Source organism: Drosophila erecta, unplaced genomic scaffold, assembly GCF_003286155.1.
Source record: "Drosophila erecta strain 14021-0224.00,06,07 unplaced genomic scaffold, DereRS2 tig00000092-arrow-pilon, whole genome shotgun sequence".
NCBI lineage: Eukaryota > Metazoa > Arthropoda > Insecta > Diptera > Drosophilidae > Drosophila > Drosophila erecta.
In genome coordinates this window covers 13,673,318-13,699,838 of record NW_020825207.1, presented here as the reverse complement: position 1 = coordinate 13,699,838, position 26,521 = coordinate 13,673,318, and the positions used below count along the sequence as shown (strand labels likewise).

At 41.2% G+C, this 26,521-nt stretch overlaps 2 protein-coding genes across 4 annotated transcripts in view; one reads left to right on the top strand and one right to left on the bottom strand.

The window, feature by feature from the left end:
* Positions 1–26,521, top strand: part of LOC6547289 (5-hydroxytryptamine receptor 2A) — a 56,874-nt gene that overhangs the window by 21,431 nt on the left and 8,922 nt on the right. For 2 of the 3 annotated variants that reach the window (XM_026980848.1, XM_001974735.3), the window contains exons 2-7: positions 1,637–2,340; positions 2,564–3,259; positions 5,847–5,980; positions 8,194–8,303; positions 22,149–22,338; positions 22,406–22,543. In XM_026980848.1, coding sequence (XP_026836649.1) covers positions 2,316–2,340; positions 2,564–3,259; positions 5,847–5,980; positions 8,194–8,303; positions 22,149–22,338; positions 22,406–22,543 — 1,293 coding nt within the window. In that variant the 5' untranslated portion in view covers positions 1,637–2,315. Of the gene's footprint in view, positions 1–1,636; positions 2,341–2,405; positions 2,442–2,563; positions 3,260–5,846; positions 5,981–8,193; positions 8,304–22,148; positions 22,339–22,405; positions 22,544–26,521 lie in introns of all 3 variants that reach the window. The other variant, XM_026980847.1, reaches the window with a different exon arrangement.
* Positions 6,087–7,981, bottom strand: LOC6547290. Its single transcript, XM_001974736.1, has 2 exons — positions 7,334–7,981; positions 6,087–7,238 (listed from the first exon to the last, which is right to left on the bottom strand). Exons 1-2 carry the CDS (start codon positions 7,979–7,981, stop codon positions 6,087–6,089), a joined length of 1,800 nt encoding a protein of 599 aa, XP_001974772.1.

Below are 26,521 nucleotides of genomic sequence, written 5' to 3'. Positions count from 1 at the left end.
TTTTTGAACGCACAGAGAATGAAGGGCCTCTTGCCACCCAGAAACCCCAGGCAGTTGCGTAATGGCGGGGCCTCTTTACTGGTCCCCATCTCAAAGGAATTCGAGGAGAATCTCGTTGCTTTGCTTCTATTTTTTTGGAAAATTGCGTACACCAGCTAAGATTCAAATAAAGACACGAAAGCACATATGCCAGACGAGACGTAACGCAAGTGGCTGCTAATGAAGCCGGTTGGAAAGAGCATTAGGTGGAAAACTTGCCATTCGAGAGCGGGAATAGCAGGAGCAGCAGCGTGTTCTTTGACAGGAATCCTTGGAAAACGCAAGTCAAGTGGTAGTTTAATGACGTTCTTGGGACTTCATGCATAGGAGTCATTTTGTATGCACTTTACACATCAAGGATATCAAATTACAGATTTGTAAACGTATTTCTGTTAAAGTTAAACGAGTTTTAGGTAAAAGGGAGAATAGTCAAAGGGAAATATGTAAATAATAAAATAAGATACTTTTAGAGTTCTGCCGTCAGCAGTATGTGCCACCCGTTTCCCGTTTCCGTACAAATCATATTAGTATGTTGGCCAAAGTCCCCTTTCTGAACTACTGGGCTATAAACTCGTGGGCATTAAACATGCAACATTTTCGCTTTGGGTTTTATGGCGACACAATGTGTACTATATAGTATAAGAGCACGTATGCCACCCACGCACAGTTGCCGAAAAATTGTAAATGCTTTTAAGTAAAATCAATTCGCCAGTTCTTGAAGGAGTATAAAGTAAAACATTAAAAACTCTAAGCTAAGTACGTAATTATTAATTGCAATATACTTTCAGTTGCTAAATCACTAAGAAATGTAAAAAAAATATTGATAGCGAATGATTTCTTCATGCATTATCTTCCTCAATCTTTCTATGCCAAAATATTAAAAATTCCGGAAATTTGTATTTAATTCTTTAGATACACGGAACCTGCTGTGGGCTAACTGCAAACTAGTAAGCTGACCACAGTTGTAGCCGCACACTTTTAAGTAAATGCGATGACATCCCGGCAGGGCGGCTATGGTCCTGGGGATCGGCCACTTTGCTCTTACTTGTATGCGTTTTAAATTTATTTTGCCGCCTGTGTCGCAGCATTGGGGCACCGAAAGGCGAAAGTGGCGGGGCAGAAGGGAAGTGGAGCCGCAGGCAATGGCGCCTGTCGCACGCACGCAAAACTTCCGCCAGTCGCACACATATGCGCAAATGCGTTTACGTGTGTGTATGTGTGGCAGGCCTGGGGGAAAAAGAAAATAAAGAAAACAACGCTGGGCATGCCAGTCTTCATATTTATTTATCGTGCCAAGTGATTCCGTGTAATTGCAGAAATTGCGTTAAATTATTTAACAAGCGGGCGCAGCAGCGGCAGCATTTCAAATTCATTTACACTTTACGCACAATGCGGAAAGGAAATTGAATACAATAAATTTCACAGCCAAAAATGCCACAGACCTGCAGGAAATTATTTTCCACCAAGCATGAGGGGCAAAAAAAAAAAGGAACAAATGTGTTGGGGCAACCGCAGAAATTCAATTTGCTATTTATTAGTATTAGTTGTCTGTGCACCAGAATTTATTGTCTAATTGAATTCTCTTTGCTTTTCGCAGAATGCAGACACCAGAAGGCAATCGGATGTGAAATATACTTCAAGGATATGAAAATAGCCATCAAATGGGCCATAAACACACGACAGCAAACGGAAGAGCTTAAATAAACCAAAATGAGTACAAAACATCAGTAGCAACAAAGCCAAGTCGGCAACAATCAACAGAACAAAAGCAACACTGCCACACAGAGAAATCTAAAGAAAACATAAAAAAAGAGCACAAAAAGGAGGAAGTCGGAAAGAAAAGTGAAAGCCAAAAGCCGAAATTGTAAACGCTCCATGTAAACACTTGAAAGCTCGTTAGGATAATACATCCTGCCCGGCACCGAGCACACACTGGAACAAAAAGCACCACCGAGGAGAAAGTGGGGAAAGTGCGGCAAATAGGGAAAGCCGGGAAAGTAGGGAAAGCAGGGAAAGTGTCACCATGTCCCGTCCCGCGTGTCTGAGTGGCCGCCAGCTGAAACAACGGCACCAACCCAAATGCCCGCCCACCCACACAGACACACACATGCGCCAGGAGGCCATTGCCATTGCTGCTGCCTTTACCGTTACCGTTACCGTTGCCGTTGCCGTTGCATAGTCGCGCTTCCGTTTCCGTCTACTCCTCATTTCCGCTGCGGCTGCAATTAAGCGAAGCGAAGCGAGGCATCCCGAAAAACACACCGAGTATCCACAAAATGGCGCACGAGACCAGCTTTAATGGTGGGTACACATGAAGAATGTGGCACTTAGGTCATTAAAGTGATATCCATTTACTGCCCTTTCAGGAACTACTGCAATGAAAAGCTTTCAAATAGAGAGAAGTAATAATAGAAATGTTTACTAAACTACAAAACAGTATTGAATATACCTCCAATTTAAAAGCCTTTTCTCAGTGTATCTATGAATATCTTCAATCATGTAAATCTCCTTTTCATCATTTCAGATGCGCTTGACTACATTTACATAGCGAATAGCATGAATGACAGGGCCTTTCTGATTGCCGAACCACATCCCGAACAGCAGAATGCTGATGGTCAGGACCAGGACGACGTGGAGCTGGAGGAGCCGGAGGACATTCCGGTCACGGAGGATGGTCAGCTGGAGGACACAAACAACAACAACAACAGCAAGCGCTACTACAGCTCCGGGAAGAGACGAGCGGATTTCACAGGCTCCCTGGCTCTGAAACCACCGCCCACCGATGCGAACACCACCACCGCCGGCTCACCACTGGCCACCGCCGCTTTGGCAGCGGCAGCAGCCAGTGCCTCGGTGGCGGCAGCGGCTGCCAGGATCACGGCCAAGGCGGCGCACAGGGCACTGACCACGAAGCAGGATGCTACATCCTCGCCCGCATCCTCGCCAGCCCTCCAACTGATCGACATGGACAATAACTATACGAATGTCGCAGTCGGACTGGGTGCCATGCTGCTAAACGACACGCTTCTCCTCGAAGGCAACGATTCCAGTTTGTTTGGCGAGATGCTCGCCAACCGGAGTGGCCACCTGGATCTGATCAACGGCAGTGTCGGGCTCAATGTGACCACCAGCAAAGTGGCCGAGGACGACTTCACGCAGCTGCTGCGAATGGCCGTCACATCGGTGCTGCTTGGGCTAATGATACTGGTCACCATAATTGGTGAGTACTCACTGGAAACAGTATAAAATTAGAGGTGCACTTAGAAAATGTCGTTTGAAAATAGTGGACATGGTTTTAAATGGTTGACACGTTAAAACATGCAGCTGAAAATACTTCCGAAAAGATTTCCAATAATTTGATTTAAAAAAAAATAACCTTTTCATATACTACAGCTGGGCGTTTCATATTGTTTTGAGTGTAAGCCAAAGCCCAAACATAGACATAATTATTTCAGTCGCTCAGCGAGCCGTACCACCCAAAATAAATTCCTCGAATGCCAGTCTCAGGCACGCGCCTTCTGCTTGCCTCCTAATCCTTGGGGAATATGGCAAACAATTCAATAAGGAGGACCCGGAGGGACTCGTCGGGCGCCTCGGCTTCAGTTGTAGATAATAAAATACGCGTAACTGATATTTATGATACTGGCAGGGCATTTTATATTATTTATTATTGTTGTTATTATGGCTCAGATGCTGAAGCAGCATCAGCAGCAGCAGCAGCAACAGCAGCATCAGCTCAGTCTCAGTTATTAATAAGGCAGCTCAACGACGAGGAACAAAATGTGGAATGGGTGGACGTAGACGATTCGCATTGGGAATGAGAAAGAGGCCGCTTTTGTTGTTGGCTACATTCATTACACGCATTTAGCCATAAATCCGATGGCAAACAAACCGGCATCCATCTAGGCAAAGACATGCCGCATTAAAATTGACAGTCAATCAATCAATCACAGTGCCCCGCCTACTTCAATCCAAGTCGAGCGGGAAACTTTATGTTCACGTTGTAAAATCCAGAACGAAATGTATCAAAATCAGGCAGTAACAAATGAAAATGAGGCGAGGAAGCAAAATAAGCAGAGCGCCGGCTGAAATTGATTTCATTAATTTAAGTAGATTTCATTTCATTTCATTTCGTTTCATTTAAAACGGGCAGCACACAAAAGTCAAGAGGCAAATAAAAATAACGAGCGCTGAAAAGTATGCTACGGTTCTTAACGCCACTCCGAAAGGATCCTGGCTGAATTGAGCTGGAAGCCATTCACATGTCTCGCTTCCTCTTGCTTGTTTCCATTTTGATTTCCTACTAATTTGTGTTTATTTAGTTTTCCCTCTTCCGCCGGCCTTTCTTTCATTTCGTCTCCCCATGCCGTCTTTTAGTTTTCTTTTCTTCCCGCCGAGCTTGTCCGCTTTTGAACTTTTGCATTTTTTAGTCGCCTTCCAAGTGGGACGGCAGCAGCATTTAGCATTTAAAAAGAAAATGCTAATGAGTCTTAATGCTAATTTTAGCTAGATTGCTTCACGCTTTCGGTCACTCGGCCGGCAGCAAAGAAAAAATAGCATGATAAGCACCCGGAACAAAAAGTCGACTTAGGGGCTGCCAAAAAATATATGAATTTAATGGATTTAATATTATTTGACCCACTTATTATTCGTTTTGTAGCTGACTTCGTGGCGTTTTTAGAGACAGAATTTATAAAGTGTTGAGCAGATTTGACCATTTTTAATAACCCTTAATTCGGACAACTATTTATTTTGGCAAATTCTTGTAAATATTTAAAACTTCTACTAGTAGGTCATAGCTTTTGACACTAGATGTTAATGATTTTTTTATTAGTATTATAATGAAGTGTAATTAAATAGATAATTTGGTTGGAATCTTACACCACTGCATTACTACCCCATGATAGGATTATAACCCTTCCCGGGATGCAATGCCTCGAGTGACCCCCGTGGCGAAGGCACTGCATGGAACTGAGAAACTAAAAAACTAAAAACTGAAACTGCTGGCAGGCATGAGGCTCGTCTACTTGCCTTCACTTTGACACTCAAGTATCTAATTGCATGTACCTACGGTGGTGCGCGAGTATGTGTGCATGTGTTTTGCGTATCTGTGTGTACCCAGGCGGGAGCTGTGAGTGTGTGCGCGCCCCCTGCCGTCGACTGCCGGCGGATTCAATGCCACAAATTGCATGTCTCGCACCTGTAGTGGCTGTCTTTCTCCTGCAGCCTCAAGTGCACCACAAGTAGTCGGCGACAGTGGCGGCAGCAAAGGTGGGAAAATATAGTGAAAGAGTCGAGAAAACTCAGGAAAAATAAGCGCACCAGCAGACATCAAAGGTGTGGTGTCCTCACCCGCGGCGCTCCCCCAGACCAACGAGCATCCAAACCCCCTTACGTCAATTTCACACCCTTCATCCTTGTCTGGGGCTTTTGGCAAAGTTTACGACAGCGCGATTAGCTCATGTCGTTTATTTTGGCTTTTGTGAACTTTCTCTTTGTCTGCCAGCTCGAGTGCAACTTGAATTGCAACAGTGCAATGCTGAGGGACAAGCTTAATAAGATTCCCATTCTCGGCGTTCGTCGGCGTCCATAGAAGTTTGCCAATTCCCAAAAAGTTTATCTGTGCCGCAGAGGTTCTTGGTTTCGTTTTCGGTCATCAGCTGCAGCTCGAATTGAATTGCAAACTTTTCGCCTCAAGTCAATTTTCGCAATTAGGCTGCTAAAAAGTCATGTCCCACTAAAATCGACCCCATTTCCGTTTCCTGCTCTTCATTTAATTTGGTGTACCATTCCTTCGATCTTTGCAGGCAATGTCTTTGTCATAGCGGCCATTATCCTGGAGCGCAATCTGCAAAACGTGGCCAACTACCTGGTCGCCTCATTGGCCGTGGCCGATCTCTTCGTGGCCTGTCTAGTAATGCCCCTAGGAGCAGTATACGAGGTAAGTAGGTGCCCAGGCAAAGCAGGGTGCGATATTTATTTGGAAATGTAACATTTACTTTATTGCACACATTCCACACTTGACATATTCATCACATTCATGATTCTTATTCATTTCTACGACGATATCTATTGTGGACCAGTTCAAAGACGAACGCTAATGTGGCGAGTACTGATCCTAAAATATAGGCCCTTAGGAAATTTGAGAAAAACTCAATGGACAGCGGTTGCCAACTATCTACGGAGTCGACGGGCAGCTTGTTCAAGTTATGAAAATCACAAAACTTTTTAAAGCCCATATGAATCCATTTTCTCCACAGGCCAGACTCAAGAACCCTACGGGAATATTCCTTAAGCAAGAACCTAAGGGGCGATTTTGGATTCAGCGGCAATCCCAAGATACGCCATTTGGAGCACAGTTCCTTACCAGCAATCTGGAATGGCTCCTTGGCCAGTTGTTCTTGGTATAGCCGAAAAACAGCCCAATTGTGCGTATGCACCACATAGACGTAGCTGTTGTTCAGGGTGGTGACGTGATGGTAAAAAGTAGCTTCATCCACAAGAAGCACCAGATCCGCCAACGAGCTGGGCAAAATATTTTCCTTGAAGGCCTGTGGAATTGACGGATCTTCGGTCATAATCCGCAGGCCACTAGCTCTCATCGTTTCGACATTTGTGATGGGTGGCTCCCAAAAACCTGTTGTTAGGGCGCTGCTGGTTATGGATATGTTCGAGCTCAGTAGGATGTTCACGAGGAGGATTATAAACACTTCTGTCCACCTATCCACCCTGGGTAAGCGATTCAATACATTGTTGGGCAGCGGAATACCTAAGAAAAATCGTATGGTGCTAAAGAAGGCATCCGTAAACGACCGATGGTGATGGGAGAAGTACTTGATCACCAATATGCCAACACTCGATACCAGGATGAGTCTATAGACACCGCGCCTAACCAGCTTGTCTAAGAATCTGCTGAAAGGAACCATCCTGCGATTCGAGACCAACAGACAGAGCCGTGAGTGCATCACCACGGGGCTGTATTTCAAGATGGCACTGCCTACAATATGTGTCGCATTGTCCTCTCTCCAATCATCCGGCTGCTGAAAGGACTCAAACTGGAAGTTTTGCTTTCCTGGAACCGGAATGATGTCCGTGGTCACATTTAGGTGGCGCATAAAATTTATGATCAACAGGCCGATGGGGCCGGATACACTAATGTTGCCGCCGCCAGTCACATCCGCTTGATCCGACGAGTTGTACTGCAAATGAATAGGAATTAGCGCTTATAATTTATAGGAATTAAACCACTTAATAATTAGTGGTGAAAGAGTGTTGAAATGCCGAACGAACTCACCCAAAAAATTGATGGAGGATCATCGATAACTTGGAGTACAAACTTAAAGTTGTATTTTCGAATACTGGCCAAAAACGTGTTGAATCTAGTCACTTTATACTTGTGTATTTTTCCCAAATAAAAGTAGTTCCATATTTCCATCTTGAACTCGCCATGTACCAATAGAAATGTGTAATCAATCGACATATTCCAGAGTAGTGTAAATACCTCTTCAATAAAGTCCAGTTCAACGGACTTATTTTTATTTGGTGAGGCATACACAAGGATATACATATTATTTGAGTACCGCACTTTCGTGGCATTGAGCGTAGACAATATTGGATCATGCAGGCCAGTGAAGATAACAATCCTAATTTTTTCATTAGCCAGCTTGTGGTTATCAACCCGCTTTAGATTGGATCCGACCGTATTAACGGGTATATATCTATCCATAAGGCTGCGCTGGATGGAAGGGTTTATGTCGATGCAACCCGTGTATACGGTAACGGACTGTAGTCCAAGAATCGTGCCCAGGAATCGGGTCACCTCTAGCAAGAAGGCCATTTCCAAGTCCAAGTTGTTGTCTAGTTCTCCGACCGGAATCTGCATATTGCCGCTGGCCAAAAGGCCAAAAAGTATAAAGTTCCGTATGAAGAAACGACTCCCCATGGCTGCTTTTCCACTTTGACTCCATCGTTCGACAGTTGACCCTTTATAAAGCCTGGCAATCCCTGTTTGCTTTGTTATTAGAAGCCATTACATTTTACACTCCATACTTGGGGAGCATCAAATTTAATAAGCCATCAACTTTTATTGTCTATTTGACTAACCAGCTTTATGACCATACACCCCCTATATTTTTGCTTCTTTTGTGCCCACAGATTAGCCAGGGTTGGATACTTGGTCCGGAGTTGTGCGATATCTGGACTTCGTGCGATGTCCTATGCTGCACAGCCTCGATTTTGCATCTGGTGGCCATTGCCGTGGATCGGTAAGTAATTACTAAGACCCACCACCACTTCAGGTCCCTTGATAAATTGCCCCTCAAGTCAGCTTGTAAGTGATGTGTTAGACAAGTCGTGTGAGTCGTGTGGTCTAAATAAAGATATATCCGTACTTATGCCGAGATATGTGGGGAAACGTGTTTGAGTTAAGCGAATCAATCAATCAAGCTTTTAGCATGTTAAATCTCTTTACAAATCCAGTACTGTTCGTAAAATAAACCGAAAACACTCAAAAAAGTTGTTAGAAATACCGGCAGATGAATGCCCTGTATGCGCAAAGTTTTTTGTCAATAAACAAAGTGATTCTTTTATGGTTACCCGCCCGTCCAACTTCAAAGACTGTTGCGGTTTCTGTATAGTTTGTTTTTCGCATTTCGCTTCCCAACCAACCACTCACTTAACTGTCATCTGATGGCTATATCAATTTTAAATTTATATATAACTCCTGCCATGGCATATGGCAAGCAATGATACATATATGGGAACATGGCTGGCTGCATGCCATCAATCAATTTGCAGCAAACATTTCAATCAATCGATTAAAAAATAGAACGCAAAACGGCGAACAACAAAGGGCGAACGGGGGGGCGTGGCAGGGCAGGGCATGGAACAGTGAAAAACGAATTGCATTATTCACTTGGAAAGAGTGGAGAGTGGAGAGTGGAGAAGGTTGGCACTTTGAACTCGTTGTCGATCCGAATGTCAGTTTTATTGTCAAGCATCCAATGCCAGCTAATTTTCGTGCACTTGCCACCAATGACAATGGCAATGGCACTAGGAAAATGTTTTCCACAGCGGCAGCAGGAAAATCGGAGAAAAAACTGGTTTGGTGTGGAAATATAGTTCGCCTGGCTGGCAGTTTTATGGGCACTTAGCTGCAAGATTGGCGCAATTTTCCAATCGGCCCGCACGGCGTATACGTAATGCCGTTTGAATGCCGCTGCGACCCGTGACTCTTTTGCCCGTTGTTGTGTGTTTAATGAATACTCAAATGCAAAGGCCACGCCCCTTCCCTTCCCTTCCCTTCCCCGTGGAGCGTGTAATTTCCAAAATGTTTGCTGCACTTGACCGGGTAATTTCATTTTATTTGAAACTGGGCCCGGAGCTGCGCGCTTCCAGCTGCTATTCCCGCCAATTCCCGCATGAACTGAAATTATATGGCCGCATTAATTGGCTTAGCTGCAGGTCGATGCGGGCCAATTATTAGGCGGTTTCAATTAGAGCCACCGGACGACCAGCCTAGCCATAAATAATGCAAATCGCTTTCTTTGCTGCTGCAACGTGGCGTATACGGAACACGCTGGGAGCAGCTCATTAAAATTGAACCGCCCACATACGGAGAGAAATGAGGTCCACAATTGGACGATTTATTTCAATTTGATGCACTTATGTAAATTAAGTATTTGCATACTTATTTTGTTTACAACCAAAAATTACTAAGACAACAATTTATAGATTTTATATAATTTTTAGGATTTCGCTCTGTGCAAAAAAGCAAAGAAAGGAATTGATACTTGTTTTCGTCACTAATTAATGCATTCAAATGCCTCGAAATGGATGCACCGCATTTGTGAAATTCGTTTCGCAACCGCCAACCGTTAAATTTAATTGCACACAATGTGCTTTTGAAAACTATTCCTTTGAAAGGATTTGAGACCAGTGGTCAGGGGGTCCAAAATATATCCGAAAAAACACGCTGATACCCTGTGATGTGGCTGTCAATTGGCAAATTGAAGCGCTGGCGCCGCAAATTGCCTGTCAATAAACAAAGCCAAGTGATGCTTAGATTTCGCATGCATATCAATCAGCCGAAGCTCCGGCTTTAACACACCGACATAGGAGAACCGCCCTATCTTTGGCACCTCGAAAAACGCCACTCGCCTGTCAGCTGGACACCGAGAAGAAAGTCCAAGTCCCACTTCACATTATGATTGTATACCGGACTGCGTATTCCGTAGTTATGGAGTGGGCATGGGGCAATGCCACTTCCATTTCTGCTGGCAAATATGCAAATGACGAGGCATGACAGCCAGTGATGATGATTTGCCCGAGTGCCACATCATCGTCAAGATAAAAGGCCTCCGGCTCAGGTCCAGACTTTTTGGGGCTCAAGTTGAGTCGAATTGCAAAGGGAGTGGGGTAAACAATTACCCCGAGAGGGCTTTAGGGCACATTTTATTTGTTAGTTGTCACTAGATATTTAAAATGGAAAGTCTTTGTTTTATCACCAAATGAAATGAAAATTAATGTGCTTTTAAGCAAGGCACAAGGCATTTACAGCAGGACGAAACGAGATGGGAGCGGTGCATTAATAAATTAAGTTTGTCAAATGGCCCACAAGCTCTGCTCGCCCAAGCCGGATGATAAATAGTTGCCGACATTCGACTACAATAATATTTGCAAGTATTTGCCGTTAGGACAGCCAAATCTTTGACAATACGATGCTGGGACATTTGCGAGGGGCTGTTGGAAGTGGTTAACATTTTCCGAGTTCATTTTCCATGTCAGTAATTTTTAAGCAATTAAGACAGAGTGCCAACAGTATTTGCTGAAGCTGGAGATTCGAGGGGTTCACAGAGGGCAGCCGGCATATAAAAAAGAACACGAAGCCGTGAAACAAGTGAACTGAGCAGCAGCGCCAGAGAATTTTTCCTTTGCTATTTGCCAGCACAATAAAGCCTCTACACGCGAAAAAGGAGGGAACTGTCAATTAAATAATTAAAAATGTTATACTTTTGACAAAAATTACTGATGCATAGCTGAGTGTGCCCAGACTGGCATATAGAGCGAGTGTAACCGTGCCACAAATGAAAAGGTAAAAATTAGTACATTTTTAGTATAATTGAATGCAAGCAGGGCTTATGATAACAAATATTTTAATAACTTATGTCAAAAATGAGGTATTTACAATAAATAAATTTGAAATGAACACATGGTTCCCGAATGACTCCATTTTTTCCTTGTGTAACAAAAGAAACCAAGAATTGGGATTCGGCACCGACAAATGGCGCCCGGACATTAATCTTCATGGCACTGACCCAACGATTCGGCCGCTTCTGTCGAATGCCTTTGGTACTCGGAATATATGCACATATAGAACAGGCTCTCTTACACATACAATCATACACTCATGCACTGGAGCTCGATGTGCATAAATTTCATGCTCTGCATGCTGCTGCTGACGTCATTATTAGTGGCAGCACACGAAACCAACAACAAAAGCATCGGCTGGCCGCACCGAATGATAAATGCCTCGCGGCTTTGCGTTCCACGCAGCCCTGGTCGAAAGCATTTAAATGCCAAGTTTTCGCAGAGGCCCCCAGAATATGGCCTCCATCTGGCTCCCTTGCCCCTTGGAAAGCGAGATCATGGTACTATATCCTCATTGCATACTGCTAACCACATTGACCAACAGTTTGTCGGCCATGTTGCTGCCGAGCTCATGTTGCTCGTGTGCATCGCTGCTCATGTTGCACATGTGCTGTTGCTGCTGCTGCTGCTGCTGCTGCTGTTCGCACATTTATGACATATTCAATTAAATTTCAATTAAGTTTACATAGTTTTTACGTAAATATTTTACAATTTAGCACTTAAAACGTAATTACATGTTCATATTCACTACCATCGTCGATGCACTGGACTCCAAGCTGCTATCCTCGTTTTTGGTATCGCTGTAGTTGCTGCTGCTGCTGCTGCTGCTGCAACTCTAACCACAACTACAGTAGAACAATAAGGATAACAACTACAGCTGCGTCCCATGTGCTGTGTGCCATGTGTAATTGTAATTGCTGTTGTCACACGATTACTTTTTTTGTTCGGCTTGGTCGAAAGCCAAATGCTGAATGGAAAAAAGTATACAACAATGGGGACACGTTTAAATTTGCATGCCAGCGTGTATCCGGAATAAAATTCAAGGATTTTATCATTTGTTCCAACAAAACGAAGTACCAGAAATAATGCTGATACTTTAATTCAAGAGATTAAATGTTTTAATAGAGCTTCTGATTTCACATAAGTAATCAAAATGTGAAGTACAGTTACGAATTTCATTATCAGCTTTCAACATTTTGGTTTATATCATTAAACTCACTAGCAGGTATTCATGGTGAATTTTTCAAGCTAATATTTTGATTCACTTAGCGCAAATGAGAAAACTTTTCGCTGCCACTGTGCACGCTCGGCTAAGTGCATTTCCACATTGTACTTATTTTACATAATTTTCATACTGTCGCGTTGCGTTTTAGGCAATGGCTCCTGGACCCCCGACCCCTGACCCCGTTACCCCCCGACCCTTGACCATTAACCCTTGCAACCGCATGGCCGCAACTTTCGTGGGCGGTGTGAAATTGCTGGGTGTGTGTGTGTGTGGGTGTGGGCGGGGCAGGGGGCACTTTTGTAATTGCACAAATGTTGGAACAATTTTTGGGACAACCGAGGTGGCTGGACAAGCTCATCTGGCAGATTAGAGATTGGCCTGAACAAAAGCATAACCTTAATTAAATTGGCAGTTAAACAAACGCATTTAACAGTATAATTAGTTTTCCTGGGCTGCTAACACGCACGTACACATACTGACTACGCTTCATTTGCCTTAAACATTGGCTGTGTGTAATGTGTGCTTTGTGTGTGTCTCTTTTCAAATGTTTAATGAGACAAAGTAGCAAACAAAAGGCGCAAGACGGGGGCAATAACAACACAAACAGCTGAGTTACCGAGCAATAAAACCGGATATGTTACTAAGACATTTACGTTATCTTCTTATCCCTTCAACAATAAAACAATCCTCACATGCACATGGAAGATAAGTATACTGCTAAAATTACACCAAAATGTATCTGCTTTGGAATACAGTAATATATTATTACTTTATATTTTATTAAGTTAGTATTAAATATTGAACTGGTCATTTCTAGTATTTAATAAATTTCTTTTACAAAAACTGAACGTTTTTAAAGTATAATAATAATTATACTTAATAATAATTAACGACTAATTCTCTTGCGTTGCCCAAAGTATTTTTTACTGTGCAGGAAGCTGTATGCGCTTCCAAAAAGTAATAGTTACAACGACATTCGCAATGAGGTGTTTGTGACATTTAAAGCTGGGATTTCCCGCCTTCTCTGTCCCTCTTTCACTCTGATGAACTCACAAACAAGTCAAGTTCATAAAACAAACAAAGTGAAATGGCTTTAAGTGCTGCCTTCTGTGTATGCGTGACTGCATGTGTGTGCGTCAGGCTGTCTGTGTGTAAATTAGGGGCTCATTCAATCTCGATTAGAAGGGCTTGACATAATTCTAATGATTTATGCATTTGAGTGGCAACATCACAGAATGCCTCAATCAATATTTCCCCAGCAAGCTCATGGCCATAAATGGCTAGCTGGTATACATGTGTGTGTGTGTGTGTGTGTGTACGCATGAGCAATCCTTAATTATAGCTAAAGTTTAGCTTGTGAAACGCATTGATTGCATGCTTTTTTGGGCTGCTCAGATATTTACAGATTAAACGCCACTATAGAAAGCGTACTGACTTCGAAATACCGATTTACTATTTCCTCAATTTAATTGATTCTGCATCCGTTTGAGACAACTTTTCAAATGAAATGTCAAATCAATTAGAGAACAAACTGCACAAGACCGCAGAGCTTGTGTGCTTCGAGAAATTTTATGAATATTTCCATTTAAACTGGCAAACCACGAAACCGAAAACGGAAGGGTATATGGCACATGTATAGGGAGTGGAGCGGAGTCCGACCAACCGCATTCAAGATGAATTACAATTCTATAACTGTCACTGTGCGGCTAACCCCAAAAGTGCGTAATTTCAATTTGGCCAAGTTCTTTCGCCTCCCCGTTTTTGTTTGTTTCGGCGCATAAATCAAAATAATGGCTGCTCTGGGATGATTAATCAGTGCAGAGAGTAAATTGAATTTCAAATAAATCAAATCAAATAAAGGAAAATTAAAGGGAAAATGAAAAGGAATTGAAGAAATTGTAAGGCGTGACCGGAGATAAATTAAAATTTTCCAGATAAATTAAAAGGTCAACCGAAAAGTAAATGCATTAGAGAACTAACAGAAAGTCTTTTCATTTTACCTTTTGCTAGTTGCATTCAAAAGTTTGTGGTTTGTATTAAGCCATAAGCAACCGTTTGCGTTAGCGCTTGTATTTATTTTGGAGTTTAGCACAGTTTGCCGTTCTAGCCAAGTGATTAATGGTCGGTTTTTTGGATATTCTGCCCCACCAAACTTGGAGGGCTTTTCGTGGGGAAAACTTTTAGCGAAACCACAAGGACTAAGCCGGAACCGTAGTCAAAGTGGCGTAACTCGGAGGCAAATGGCCAAGTGAACGGGCCAAGAAGCCAGCAAGGCAGTCAACCAACTGGTTAATTCATTGTTGCCCCTTGAACACGAAATTCCGCATTGAATGCCACCCGCTGATCCCCAAAGGAAACATGGAAATCCACTTTGTCAAGACTTTTGTCTTCGGATTGAGCCCCGGGAAATCGTTTTCTAATTAGGGTTTACATTTTCTCCCTTACCACGGGGGTCATGGCTTCTTTGTTGCAGCCACATCGTTCGGCATGCAACACGCAATTTGCTGCACCATTATGCAAGACGGATTCGGGCAACGTCCAAGTAACGTCGACAATTAGGCTTATTAAATATAATTACGTGTCCGCACCGCGAAGTCGTCAACCTGAATCCGAGTCCCGCAACCGAATTGCCCAGCAAAATTATGCAAATCGTTAGAATATGCAAAAACCTGTAATGGCCTTAATTCAACTTAATCGACTAAGCCGTTGACCCGGAATAATAAATGCCGAATAAGCTAACATATTTAAAATAATCACGCTTTCGACCAACTAAAGAGCATTTTAAGCGCTGTTGGCCATTGGCTTTGCTTAGCGGAAAACATATAAGTTCGTTTCAAGCGATATTTTCACTTGCTTTGACTAGATTGTTCCTAATTTATAACTTTGTAATTAAAAGGTATTCAACCTGTAGATGCCCGTGCCATTTCATTAATTTCAGTTGAAATATGCTGGTTGTAGCAGGAAGTCCTTCCTGAAATGGTGCAGTGGTTCCTCGGGTATTTCATATTGAGCTCTTAGGCGGAAACATGCACTCAATGCACTGCGATGCAAATACGAGCAGCAGACAAACACACCGAATTAAAAACGAACCGAATGCAAGGATATTCAGGCACGCATAAGGACTCGCAGGAAGCGCAGCAGGGCAGCCAGACAGTAATCAGCACACTTGGATGCACCCCACAAGCGCATGGAGCCCAAGGACTCGTATTTGGGGAGCAGCCAGCAGACTTTGCCTGTTCTTTGTTTTCTTCTTGTAATTTACATAAGTTTCTCGTGTGCCCATCGCCTTTTGTCAGCGCGTGTGTGTGCCAGTCGTAAATTACAATTGCTGCCCTCCCTTTGGGGCACGCATAGGTTACGCACGCAACTCTCACACACACGCTGATGGCACAGCTGAGGGCAGAAAAATAGGGCTTGCGATTCGAAAAAAAATTTATTCAAAAACTAAGGATCTTAGTTGTCATGACATGAGCTTGACAATATCTAAAGAATATTTTAAATTAACATGCATTTATACAAATTAACTAACTTTCCGCATAGATTAGATTCAGGAAGGAGTATATACATTTTTTTGTAATTATTGTACACAAATTTTGGCCCACAATTGTACACATACTTGGCCAAAGAAAGGGTCCTGTAATCAAGAAAAGGCGCATCCTGCAGCAGCTGTGCCGCAACTAGAAAACTTTTAGCGTGGCCCAGCACAATGTTTTATGGATAATTCCTGTTGCGTTTATTAAAAGAATAAACCAAAACTGGCCGTTGTTCTATGCGCACAAAACGGGAAATTAACCGAGTCGTGGAGAAGCCGGAAACGAAAAGAGATATAAAGCAGTATAAAGTTATATATTTCAATAAGAATTTCAGCCTGGGGGCCGCGCATCAAGCCCTTTGCCCTGCAATATTAAACTCTGTTGACCGAAAAAAGAGCTCTTGAGCAGCGGAATGCGGTGAGCCGAATGGCCATTTTCCTTGGAACTTGGCCACGTAAGCACGTTTTAAATTGAATTTCGCTGTGGGCCAGCCGCTTGTCAGCACAACGAGCGCATTGAAAACTGGGACCCCGGGAAAATTTCCATCAAAACGAGGCCCAGTGGCAGTAATCCTTACAAAAAAAAAGCGAATATAAGTGGCAGAAATGTGACAAGCAAAAATAGTCAACAGCTCCTAAAGATTTATTCAATAACATATTTTACCTTTAAATCATTCAGTTTCCGGTTCATTGAATTTAAATTTGTTTGTAAATAAATAGTTATTAATGTCTGTATGATTTAATGACATTTACTTCGCTTTTTCACTTCTTTATATTTAATTAAAGTTTCCACATGATACGAGTGATAACAATTATCAATTACATATTTTTTCATGTGTAAATAAAAAAGTAAATAAATTCAGTTGTTCGACATAATAAATGTAGTTTTTTAAATCTATTTTTATACCCGTTACTTGTAGAGTAAAAGGGTATACTAGATTCGTTGATAAGTATGTAATAGGCAGAAGGAAGCGTTTCCGACCATATAAGGTATATATAGTCTTACTCAGGATCAATAGCCAAGTTGAACTGGCCGTGTCCGTATGAACGGCTCGATCCCAACTACAAAAGCTAGAATGTTGAGACTAAGCATGCAGCTTCCAGATTAAAAAACGCCCACAAATTAAAAAATTTACCAAAGCTGAAGTTCTGAACGCCATAACTCAACTTATCATAATCGGATTTTAAAGTGGCATACCTCTAAATGTTTCTGGCGCAATTCTCTAAAAATCTGCATACAAATTTAGAACATTTTTTAAATGATGAAGTGTAATTATTATAATAAAGTAATATTAAAATAATTCGGTATTATTTTGTACATTTATTCACCTATTACTATTTCTATGATGTAATTAAATAATTATCATATAATTAAATATATATCATATCAATCCAAAATTCCAGTTTTTACTTTTTACTAACGAGTACTTTGTACTCGGTTGCCAGAGTACAAATAATATAGATTTATGTATAGGAAACATATTTTCTTGTAGCCCTATAATTACCAATTAGTTCTAGTGCAGACTGTAAGGCATGTCTTCTAATTTAGAGTCACAAAATATTTCAAGTAATCTCTCTTACCGGTCGAGCAGTGAATGTAGCGTATGTGTAGTGTATGTACCGGTGTATGTATGTATGTATGTATGTATGTATGTATGTATGTATGTGTGTATGTATGTATGTATGTATGTATGTGTTACTTGCACAAAGTAGTCAAAATTGTCTTAAATAAAGCCCGAGGAATGTTTAACTTACTGTCGGAACTCATAGTTATTGCCGCTTTGAATATTTGCTTAGGAAAAATATTTTCTTGTTGCCCTATAATTCCCAACTAGTTCTGGTGAGGACTGTAAGGCATGTCTTCAAATTTAGAGTCGGAAAATAGTTCAAGTCATCTCTCTTACCGGTCGAGCAGTGAATGTAGTGTATGTGTAGTGTATGTACCGGTGTATGTAAGTATGTATGTATATATGCATGTATGTATGTATGTATGTATGTATGTATGTATGTATGTATGTATGTATGTATGTATGTATGTATGTATGTATGTATGTATGTATGTATGCATGTATGCATGTATGTATGTATGTATGTATGTATGTATGTATGTATGTATGTATGTATGTATGTATGTATGTATGTATGTATGTATGTATGTATGTATGTATGTATGTATGTATGTATGTATGTATGTATGTATGTATGTATGTATGTATGTATGTATGTATGTATGTATGTATGTATGTGTTACTTGCACAAAGTAGTAAAAATTGTATTAATTAAAGCCTGAAGAATGTTTAACTTACTGTCGGAAATCGTATGGCGTTACGCATCTTATCTGTTACGCATCTAAAAATCTGCATTCAAATTTAGAAATTTTTTTTTTTAATTTTTTTGTAATTTTTTTGTTTTTCAAATTCAAAAAAATTAAAAAATGTCGCAAGGCTGAAGCCCTATACTCCATAACTCAACTTATCTTAATCGGATTTTGAAGTGGCATACCTCTAAATGTTTCTGTCGCAATTCTCTAAAAATCTGCATTAAATTTTAGAAATTTTGTTATTTTAAATTTTTTTTAAAGATGCAGATTTCTCGTTTACACTTCCACTAGCTGAGTAACGGGTATTTGATAGTCGGGGAACTCTCTTATAGCATTCTATCTTGTTTACTTTAGAATCATTAATAGATTAAGAGGTATTTTCGTTGTAGTTTAAAAGTTATGTTCTATACTGCGCTTATGACTTTAATTGCAATACAGCTGCCTAGTGAAGAACAAATATTCGGAGGTGAAAATGGGATCCACATCTTTTGTTTTACCGCAGCCATTGTTAAATGCAAGAGGGAACAAGTAGTTTTACAAAAATTTAATCATGCCACAGATGCCGCAGGGGTTAGAACAAAACAAAACTATTACCGGCACATGTGAACCCATCAACCCAGCTATTTTCCTATTTTCCTATTTTGCTGTTGTTCGCAGCACAAAAAGTAGACGACCAAAAAGGGGCAGCCGCAGGTGAATAAAATCCATTTCTTGTTTATGCTTTTGTTTTCCATTTTTTATTCCATACTCCACGCTGAGCTGATTTCGAATGTAATGCAATCGATTAGCCGAGGGGAGATATAAGCCATATATGTAATAGCGAAAAAAAAAATCACATCTACCTATGTGTTGGAAAAATAAAGTCATAAAGCATAAAACGTAAACAGCAGGCGACAGGCATCAAATATGCATTGAAATGGGAATTGCAAAAAAACGCCATGATGCGAAGATAAATATTGACTGTCACCACTTGACAATATATAAAATTTCAATTAATTATGGACGGCTTATGAAGCCAGGCTCATACGCTTGCTATTGTCCTAAATGGATTTGTATTAATGAGTTTGTGGCCTGTTGGCAAATATACTTCCACTCACAGCATTGTGAATTTTTAATGGGATGATAGTCGTAAAAGCTGGCTTGCTTAAGACTATTGCTATTATATGATATGAATAAGTGCCTATAAGCCCAACCTTTTATAAATATGCTTTTAATATACAAGTATTAACAAAATTAATGAGTTTATGGACATACAATGAATTGGAGAATATTAAAAAAAAATAACTTAAGGAATCCTCCCACCAACCATTATTTTCCTTTCAATTTTTCCGCCATAGGCAGCTACAAGAGTAATGACTTTCTTGTGTGCTAGGCGCACATTTTTTAAATGCATTAAAAAAGTGTTACACTCGAGTGCCGCACATTTATCACACACTCCACCCAAAAATGAAAAGAAATCATTCACACACACTTAGGCATAGACAGGGTGTAATGGAAAAATCGCATTTAAATTGTTTGGCTCACAAATAAATTGTTATAATTCATCACTCAACTTAACTTGGCGACGAACGTCGCCAGATACTCTCTCCCAAATTGATTGACTTCAATTTAATTGAATCTTATCGGCAGACGTTGCCGACGGGCATATTTCATTCTATAACAAATTATTATCCACTCCTCGTATGAGTTACACAAATTGCGGAACGCCAATACTTTCACAAAGCCATGACAGACACTTTATTAGGTTTCGCTATTAATTTGCATAGATTTTTCATTGCCTATGCGCGGCACAGCACAATCTTTTGGAAAAGCCTCTTTTCGGAAAAATAAAAAAGCGGCAACAAATACATACAAATACATATATATTTACGCGCCGCACTGACATCGAAATCGCAAAATTCCATTAATTTTAAGCAGTCAATCAAAATTGCCAACTTGAAGTCGATTATATTATGCTAATGAATTTGGGAGGGGCACACTGATGTAGACCGGCTGTTGGCCAACGAAGTTGTCCTAGCCAGAGGACATGCCGGAATATATATCGGAATATGTATTGGGAAGCATCACGAGAAAGTCAGATTCAGTGCAGACATAAGTCATCGACCAGCGGCAGCCATCATCATTCATTATTATTTATTATTTGCACAGCACACATGGCGTATGCGTGATGTGCGAGGAGTCAGCGGCAAATGGTGATCGACTGTTATTAAAACTTAATGAAAAATACACTTTAATGGAGATTTAGTTTGCAGAATTCCCACAATTAAGTGACACTTAATTGCTTTCACGCAGCGGCATTTACAAATATTTATAAAGCTGTCATTTAAGTGCTCAATTGTAGACAAATTAAATTATGCTCTATGGCCAAAAGGGCACTTCACATCGGTTTACCCTGGCCACATATACACATAGATCCCATCTATGGCTCATTTCGAGTGCTTAGTCAACTCATTTGGCTGTTGATTTCAACTTACACGAGCACACACACAGACACACACAAACACACACGAACACACACTAGCAATGAGTATTTCTCAGCCTTCTCGACATGGCAATATAATATTTGTTTATGCAAATTGCATTTAATTAATAGATAAACATGTGTTGGCCGGGGTCCTGACGATGCTGAGATTGTTTTTGGCTGCCATCTAAAGCTCTGTGGTCGAGCCGCGGTATCTGAAAATGAAGGAAGCTCCAGCCATTACTTGTTAGCATTTGAGAAATTCTGAAATATGCGGTTTCCTGGCGTTAATTCCTTGAAGCCGCAACGCAGATGAGAAGAAGCATGTTTTTCGCCTCGGGCTCAAAGTCTGGAACACCGTTTTTTATGGAATGCTAGCTCTTTAGGGGATTCCACTAAATTCCACTTGTAATTTTAAGGAATACGCTTCTTAAAGCGCGTTGGATTTAAATGATTTAAATTGTGTGGAACTTACAGCGATATTTCCCATAACGATTCCTGTTTAAATACCATTATATCTCCGCTCGCCCACGGCTATTAGCACTTTAATGGCAGCATCATCAGTGGCAGTGGCGCATTATACACAACGCTGCCAGAATTGTAGAACTTACGGTGCCGTTTTATATTTGTTCGAGTGTGTTGCAGACCACGTAACGTTTTAAAAACTCGTTTAGGAATGTTGTTCAGGCCAAACCAAATGGGAGAATAGCTTACAGACAAACATGTGTAGGTGGATACCAACGAATGGGAAATGCCCTCACTTTGGATGCAAGCATGAACGAAAATAGCCATTACTAACTCAATTTAAGCCAATGAAGTCGGAACTGACTGGGCCAAAAGTAAACCAAACATTAGAGAATGTGAGCTGAATTTTTGGCCTCATTAAGTGTGAGTCCCCTAAGATGCTACTAACCGTTCGGCTTAAAAAGTTTTTACCCACAGCATCAATGAGTAGACTAACCTTGCTTTTCCAGAGCTACGAAAAATGGAAATTTTAAAAATGCCTCCCACATAGGCACGCACACACACACACACACCAACACTTTGACGCAGACATACATAAAACATGTTTTGGCCCGGTCGGCAAATAGAAAAACCAACAAAAAAGGTTGTTACAAAGCGCTACGGAAAACTGTTAGACGGAAACTGAATATCGAACACGTTTCTTTACTTTGTCGCCCAGCCATATGAAGCTGTGCATGAGTGAGTGTGTGTGTGTGTGTATCTGTTGGCAGCGCCTAGATTTATGCAGCATTTTATTTAAATTTCTGTGGTCTCGGATAATGGAGTAGCTAAGCGACCATGTTAAAGTGGACGCAATTGTAAATAAATTGCAAACGGGGTGCTACTTTATGATTTATACATGTTATTGTGTTCCAGTCATGGCACTTTATTAAATGTATTTGCTTTGAATTTTTTGCAGTTACTGGGCGGTGACCAATATCGATTACATCCACTCGCGGACCAGCAATCGCGTCTTTATGATGATCTTTTGCGTTTGGACGGCGGCGGTGATTGTCTCCTTGGCGCCGCAGTTCGGTTGGAAGGATCCAGACTATCTGCAGCGCATCGAGCAGCAAAAGTGCATGGTCTCGCAGGATGTTTCCTATCAGGTGGGCACTCCAAGGACCTCGACCATGCAGACTGTTATTTTAATCACATGGCCGTTCCTTTTTGCAGGTATTTGCCACCTGTTGCACATTTTACGTGCCACTGCTGGTCATCCTGGCGTTGTACTGGAAAATCTATCAAACGGCCCGCAAACGCATCCATCGTCGACGACCGCGACCCGTCGATGCGGCGGCCAATAATAATCAGGTAAAGTGCGGACTTCATATGCAATAAGCGTCATCGATTGACTGCGTTAATTGACCGGCCTTAATGGCATACGTAATGCGGCTTTGGCCCAATCGATTACCGGTTATCCTCAGTTAAGTTAAAAATTTAAGGGAAATATACCATTAGGAGAAACTAAATCGTGTTGCGGTCCGTGTTTTGCCTAAATAAAAGCCTAAGATCCATTCTAAAGTTGTTTCAGGTCTCAGTTAGTTACTTAAACAATTGAAATATTACATTTTCTTTTCATTCTAAAGCAGTTGTTTGTGCCTATTTAAAGCGTTGGTCATATTAGGGCCACGCTATGCTAATTCAATGCCACAGCATGGCCATTGCAATTATGCTCTCTATTGAAGCAAGCCGCGCCCATTTAGGCCGCAATTTTGACCAACCCACTCTGGCCAGTCAAAGGCCAAGCCGCAGGCAGCATTTCGAAATTTCTGTGCACATGTCTTGGGGCATGACCTTATGAAATTATGCTGCCCGATTCAAGTATGCATAGCATACTGCGCCGAAACCCAAAGGAAATTGAGGCTGTAATTAGTCAGTATCATCCCAAATGATAAAATATGCATCGCAAAGGATTTTTCTATGCTCAGTGGAGAAGAAAAGCCAAGAAAGCAGGGGCTGGCAGAGCTTAAGTTAAGCATACGCCACGTGGACATTAAAGCCTTCTTGAGCGAAAGTTGAGCGATAAGTGGCATCTTGTCCTGACTGGCGAGTGTGTGTGAGAGTGCTTTGGCCAGAACTTTCTGCCCAAATGCGCCAGCTGGTCAAACTAATACGCACAGGATGTGCTCAAGCCCAGCCTGGGCAAATTGTAATTTATTTTCGCTCCGAGAAGAAAGAATTTTCAACAAGTTCCGAGTTGTTTATCAACGAAATTAAAAACTAATTTTCGTTGCAAAGAATCTTCCGCTTGACTTTGCTCAACTTTTAACGCGCGATAGTGTATCCAGAGTTTGGTCTACACTTTGTTGCCCTCTAACTGACTTTTTCTCCAAAACATTTTATTTATTTTTTCTTCAATCTTGACCTGCTGGCAAGCTGCTACTTAGCTTAAGCTTAGTGCTTACTAAATTGAAAATGACCATTTGACGTAAAAATGTTTGCAACCACTTACAAACACATGCGCTTTTACGTACAGCTGCGGTCACAGAAATAGTATCTAGTATCACATGGCCTAAGGTTCCAACATTCAGCTCACATCTATGAGCACTCAACTTACAAAACGGAATACACTTTTTGAAATATACCTTGATTACAATTGCTTAATTCTATGAAAAATTCTATGTTGATTGCACTGAATACTGCGGTTCTTACTATTATTTTGACCGCACCTGTGCGAAGCCACGTGTGTGCATATCACACTGACTAGAGCGAAAAGTCATTGGAATCACAAATTCAATGCGCAAACAAGGCAAGTTGTCCACTATTTGCCATCCGTACACATGTCCTGTCCCACGTCCTGCCCCGATGTCCTGCTACGCCAGCTATGCCCGCTCCCATGTCCTCCGATGATGTCCGGCCCAATCTAGCTGGCCTCACATGCGTGCTTTAGTTACATGTCAACACACTTACCCGCACACCCACATCACACACACACACCCACAGCACACACCCGCATCCATTTAGTGGCACTCACTAGTGGGGTTCGGGCTTGGACTCGGATTCGGATTCGGTTCCCACAGAGCAGCTTGTTGATTTTAGAATATATTTACCCGGCACACACATCTGATATATCCCTTACACCCGTTCTGTTGACCATGCGATCGAATTGAAAAGATTTCCCGCCACTCACGGAAGTTTGGAGGCGAGGCACAGGAAAGGGCATTCGTCCTGCGACTTGTTGTTTATTGGTTTTATTTGTCAGGTTCTTTAATAACTAAATGCTTCCAAATCGAAAATTGCTTTCCTCCGTGTTGACAAGGGTATACGTTAAATCGCTTCTAAAGCGCTGCGTTCATTTTGTCCACCGTTTTTGTGGCTAACAAGGGTTTTGGCCTGTATAAATTTCAAGCTAATTGCCTTTGCGTTCGGTATGTTTATTGGCAAATTGTTAAATAATTCGATGGCATGCCTAAGCTGCCTAATCGAATTCACATATGTAACTATCACTGGGCAAAACTAATTTTTCGCCCGGAACTCGATGTTTGTATTTTTAATTAAATTGTAATTTTCATGCCGGTCACACACACATTGATTTTGCAATTAACTGATGGCCAAACAGCAATTAAGCCAAACAGGTATTATCCTTAATTTAGCTATTGGCATTAATGCTATTTATAATCCGGACTGAGCGGACTGAGCCAAATGCCCCAGGGCAATATACCATCACTACAATCACATTTGCAAGAACATCTCGAATTGATTGCTCCAGATATTGACACTATTTTCATAGCCAAACATGTGACAAAACAGTCAAGGCTCTGGCATCGCATGAGTGAAAAGCATATTTGGCTAACTCGCCATCTGTGACACACGAAGACGTGTTTGTGTCTGCGTTCGTTCACAAGAGGAAAATACTTGAGAAAATCAACAGTACAAATGAACAGCAAAATACCTGGAAAATTCTATTTGGAAGAACTTATTAATTTGCAGAACTTCGCAAAGTTTAAATGCACTTTTTTAGACAATTAAATTTGTTAATCAACAATAAATAAATGTAATTAATAAAAAGATATAAATTTTTCAATAAAGCTAAAATGCTTTTTTAACATTCAATTGCAGCAGAGATATAAAAAGTGTGTAATTATTAATTATTAAACTGTAACAACAATCGATTCAATCACTTTGATCGCTCCATTCAAAGGCAAATCTGAACAAAAATTGTAATTATTTTTAGGAAAAAATGCAGTCTCTATTGTGCGTCAGTTGAGGCTGAGCTTGCATTTGATTTTGCTGTTATTTATTGCGGATTTATTTTAATTTTTGCCTAGCTGCCTTCGCAGCGGGACCTTTGGCCCCCAGGAGCCATAAATTTTGTTGCCCAGTGTAGTTAATACCAGAGCATTCTTGTCACACTCAGGACCCACATAAATCGCATGGAAAGACATTATTGAATACACGCACATACATGTACGCATTTCTTTCGCAGGCCGAACATGTGTCCCGGCAAGAAAAACAATTAAATAAGAAAACAATTTACATAAATTAGCTAAAGTGCCAGAAATGGCTAAGGACCAAGGACTCAGGACTAGAGAATGAGTGTATCGTTTATGCAAACGCTTAAATACACAGAAAAACAGTTGGCTGACAGCACATCTGCATAAAATTCACATTGAGCCGAGGTTTTGTATCCGCATCCTTATCGTTATTGCCAAACTGCAGAAAAGAGAGCTCTTATCGCTCTTATCACGTGCATGTGTGTGCGTGTGCGTATTTTGGTATTTAAGTAACAGACAAGTGCGTAGATACTTTAGTTTTCCCCAACGGAATCTTCCGCATTTGTTTTCTTCCTTTTTTTGCCATGAAATTAATGGCTTTGCTCTTGCACTTCAAATTTATATAGGTGAAAATTCAATGAAACTTTTCCTCCGGTGAGCAATTGAAATTTAATACTAGCTTTAACTCGAAGCCTGTTATTTATTAATTTCGAACAGACAACAGGCTCCCACTGGGCCATCTCATTTAACCGCCCTTTCTGTTCGTGCCTAATTATGCTTAAACTCTTCAATATTTAATAAGCCATCTGACCGAAGAACTTTTACTTCTGCTTTGGCAAGCCACAAGGCACTTGACTAAGATTTTCTTCCCCAATTTCGCCATAGTTTCTGGCCCACAAAATGAAGGTCACACACATGGGTCATGCTGTAAACCCATTTAATACTATTTGCGCAAATATTCACACCACTTTTGGATCGCCATCGACTCGGAACCCTTTGCCTTTTCCCCAACGCTGAAATGCCCGCACACGAAGGCAAAATCAGCATAATTTTATTTATTTAAAGCAATATCGAC

Coding starts and splice junctions, on each gene's coding strand:
- LOC6547290 (XM_001974736.1), bottom strand. CDS start 7,981: ATGGGGAGTCGTTTCTTCATACGGAACTTTATACTTTTTGGCCTTTTG. Junction 7,239..7,333: donor ATCCTCCATCAATTTTTTGG/GTGAGTTCGTTC, acceptor ATTCATTTGCAG/TACAACTCGTCGGATCAAGC.